A 4,142-nucleotide genomic window follows, 5' to 3' on the forward strand; every position below is an offset into this window, starting at 1 on the left:
AGGATTATAGTTTACAATATACAAGGTGACGGCCATTTCCTAGCCTACCTAAATGTATACTGGTCCTGGAAAGAAGATCTAAGATACACTCTGGCCTTAGGTTTTCCTTCCCATCTTTAGGTATAAGGCATCCAGTATTAGAAACTATGGGCCAAGTCTTACTAGCTTTTCTGCTTGATCTTGGCCATTTCTATTTCTTACTACATCCCCCATCCTATGTAGCTTTTGTCCATGAAAATCCCATGATACCCAGCATAATCTTGTGCATGTGTGTGTGTGTGGTCACAGGGTCCCCTCCTAATTTTCTTTCACCAACGGCAATGGTGGTAGGATCCAACCTGATACTACCAGTGCCATTTCACTTCTATTGTTTCCTTGACTGAGTGGAAGAACATTTCAAATATAACAAAAATTATAATGCTTGATTGCAGAAGCAGGGCCAGAGGGGGGTAATTGATTATGTTGGCAAATAAGTCTGGTAAATCTTGGAGGAGAAAAAAATGCTTCAGGAAATTGTTCTCTTTAGGTATTATTATATCTTGCAATGGTGAAACCCCCGAGACTGTACTGATCTCCTTTGAGGATGGCTAACTTTTACAAAGGCATAGACTGGAGAAAGAATATTGTCATAACCCATCTGTATCCATGGTAAGTACGGATGAAGTTTATGGGATGGAATAGCTCACCATTACAATTTCAAATTCTTTTCTAGGGTCTGCTGTTTTTGATCAGAGTTCTTCCAACAACAAGTATACATAGAAGCAGAGGGTGCATCCTGCAACAGCACTTCTACTACAGACGAGACAGTTGGAGTCTAGGTCTCCAATAGAATTGGCGGCGGTGGTGGATTCAATATACATTTGATATTATAAGAAAGACTGACTGAAAGGACTGATTGTCTTCATTTCTGTAACAGCCAGTATGTCAGCTACAGTGAATGCTCTCTCCACAGCAAAGTCATGCTGCGAAGAGAGCATGCACACTTTTAAGGAAGGCTGTAACTGTGAACCAAACTGAGCTTTTCATGTAAACAGACACTATTTGTTTTAAGGACTCCCCTCATGTAAACCTGCAATCAACAATGGTAAGAATGTGGTAATTGAGAAAAAAAGCAGACAAAGACATTTGAAATGATAGCTTTGCCTCTCAGGTTTCCTCAACTGGATCAACACAAAATACAGTCTTTTTCATGCATGCTATTTATGATCATTGTGCAATGTTCAGCTTAAATAACTGTGATTTGTTATTACAGTAAAGATATTAGCACTGCAGGTGACTACCTCGGCTGATGGATAATGTACTTTCAATGCAATACACTTTAACAATTATTTGCAACTGCATTTTCCTAAATTGCATTGAGAGTGGAATATCCATTGTGTGTGAAAGCAGCCCAAATCCTTGATGTTATTTTCAATGTTTTTAAAAGCAAGAGTCTACAACAATCCCATTGCAGAGTCACAGGGGTGTATCCTGCCCTCTTTTCAACAAAGAGTCTTCCTCCAGGACAAATAGCCCTTCTTTTGAGGAGTCTGCACTTAGCTGGTAGGATAAGGTGCCAGGTTTTGATCCAACCAGCTTTTACAGTTAAGCTCAACAAGTTTTTCTCCTTACAGCAGTCCCTGTCCCAAATGGCTTTTGATCATACAGGTTCCAGGATTCCCAGCACAGCCTTTTGGAGGTCGACGAGGATTCTTCCTCAACAGCAAGGGAAGGGGACTGGTGTGTTCTGCCTCTATTGCATGCATTTGGGGACTGATGTAAACCCAAATTCAAATAAGGAAAATGCTGCAGAATGGTAATCCTCACATTATACCTGTTACTTCAGAAGAAATAGCCAATGCATCTTGGTTTGTAAAAGAGGGGAAAGATTTCTGAACATTTAATGGAGGATGGATTTATTACTACTACCTTTTGTTTTAAACGTGGATGCTTTTGACCTGCTAAAACCACCAGCTCAATTTATACTATTTGTGATTGTTTCCATAAAAGTTAGGGCCCCTCCAAGTTGTAAACTGTAACTTTCATGCTGTTGAATCTGGAATTTATTATGACAAAGTTAAGAGAAATTAGACTTATAGTGCAATCCTGAGAACACGTTTTTGGGAGTAAACCCATATAAAAAACATAAGCAGGACTCCTCCTAAATAGACTTGTTTCAGGCAGCTCTCTGAAACAACTTGAGGACATTAAACTGTTAAAAAGCCAGCTGACAGTATTTGTTAATATCCCCCCCCCGACACAATGAATGGTGCATCGGTAATGATGTTCTTATGCTGCCTACAACAAATGTATGAAGGAATCTATGGAAAGGGTGATAGTCTAAAGCAGTGATACTTACTTGGTAACCCAGGAGCCACACGTGTCTCCTTGACATGCTATCTATGGCTCTTCTAAGCACTGTCCCCCAATTTAGTACCTGTCCCATGTTTCAGAAAAGCGGGTATGGCCCTTGCGGATATGGTTGTGGTGGGCAAATTGTTCCCACCTTGAAACAGCTGCTGCTGGAGGAACAAGTAAGCTGCAAGTCTCCCCAAGATCAGGCTTGGATGTCAATTTGACTCTTTTGGTTGATGGTATTTGCAAATGTGTCTCTCTGTGAGCTATGGCATGAATACCACTGGCCATTAGAGTCCTTTCCACCTCACCTTTTCAATTATCTTAGGCATGATTGTAATTTCAATTAAATGAATTTACATTTCCTCTTTTCACTTTTTCAGTGACATCATATTTTTGGTAACATAATTTCATTAGCAACTGTACTTCTGATCCAAGATATCTTCAGTCTGGTTATCATCAAGTTTATCACCTTTGCCTTAGGCGTATGTTCTTTTGTGGATAGTCTACTCAAGAACTCACAAAACATGTTTATAATCTTGAAAAAATGAACTTTTTCAGAGTTATAGGAAACCACACCATGAACACTGAATTCATCTTGCTAGGATTTAAAGGAAAGCCTGAGCTTCAAACTGTTCTCTTTGTTCTCTTCTTGATAATGTACATCATCACAATGATCGGTAACGTTGGCATGATTCTTATAATTAGTGCAGACTCCAAACTCCATACCCCTATGTATTTCTTCCTGAAGAACCTGTCTTTCTTGGATATTTGCTATTCTTCTGTCATCACTCCCAAAGCTATGCTGAGCTTTGCAACTGGGAACAAGACCATTTCCTATAATGGGTGTGCAGCCCAAATGTTCTTCTTCTCTCTTTTTGGGACCACTGAGGCTTTCTTTCTTGCTGTGATGGCATATGATCGATTCATTGCTGTCTGCAATCCGCTGCTATACCACGTCATTATGTCCAAGAAGACCTGTTATCTCCTGGTAGCTGTATCATATTTCTTTGGTTTCCTGAATTGCTGCACCCAGACTGGCTTTACATTCACTTTGTTGTTTTATGGATCTACTGAAATAAACCACTTCTTTTGTGATGTCCCAGCTGTCATGAAGGCTTCCTGCTCAGCTACTTTCCTGAATGAAATCGTGCTTCTAGTGGTGTGTGGGTCAATCATTGTGACCACAGCTGTAATTGTCCTTATATCTTATGGTTACATTGTTGCCACTATCTTACGCATACCTTCAGGCAAAGGAAGACACAAAGCCTTTTCAACCTGTACGTCCCATCTGATGGCAGTAAGCTTGTTCTTTGGGACAGTCTTTTTTATGTATGCCCAACCTGGAGCCCTGTCCTCTCCTAATCGGGGGAAAGTAGTGTCTGTCTTTTACACAGTTGTCATCCCAATGTTAAATCCTATAATCTACAGCCTAAGGAACGTGGAGGTGAAAGAGGCTGTAATCAGACAATTCAGAAAGAAAGTCTTTTCCTATTGAAATGTGATATTTTTTTTTTAAAAAATTCCTCTGTTATTGTTTGGTACTCTTAGGAAGAATGAGATGCAGTCCTTCACACAGTTCAATCCCCATGAAGTTAATGAGATATCCCAAATGTAATCAGGATTGCATGGAATGTAACCCCCATGACTAAACTGGATTAGCCCAGTAGGGTGGATTAAGGTAACTGGAAACACATTGTATGTGAAAATTAATGAGCAAAAGTGGAGTGTATGTTATATTTAGTTAGGCATTATTACTGGAGTTATATTATTATTGTAGGGCTGTAATTTCTGAGTTGAAGGCTGAA

At 39.7% G+C, this 4,142-nt stretch overlaps 1 protein-coding gene across 1 annotated transcript; it reads left to right on the top strand.

Moving 5' to 3' along the window:
* The first annotated feature begins 2,881 nt into the window (after nt 1-2,881).
* LOC129339211 (olfactory receptor 12-like) lies at nt 2,882-3,832 on the top strand. The gene has a single exon (XM_054993808.1). The coding sequence runs from the start codon at nt 2,882-2,884 to the stop codon at nt 3,830-3,832; it is 951 nt and encodes a 316-aa protein (XP_054849783.1).
* The last annotated feature ends 310 nt before the right edge of the window (nt 3,833-4,142 follow it).

This window comes from Eublepharis macularius, chromosome 12 (genome assembly GCF_028583425.1).
Source record: "Eublepharis macularius isolate TG4126 chromosome 12, MPM_Emac_v1.0, whole genome shotgun sequence".
Taxonomy (NCBI): domain Eukaryota; kingdom Metazoa; phylum Chordata; class Lepidosauria; order Squamata; family Eublepharidae; genus Eublepharis; species Eublepharis macularius.

Bases quoted from the DNA above. Each gene is read 5' to 3' on its own strand.
- LOC129339211 (XM_054993808.1), top strand. From the start codon at position 2,882: ATGAACTTTTTCAGAGTTATAGGAAACCACACCATGAACACTGAATTC.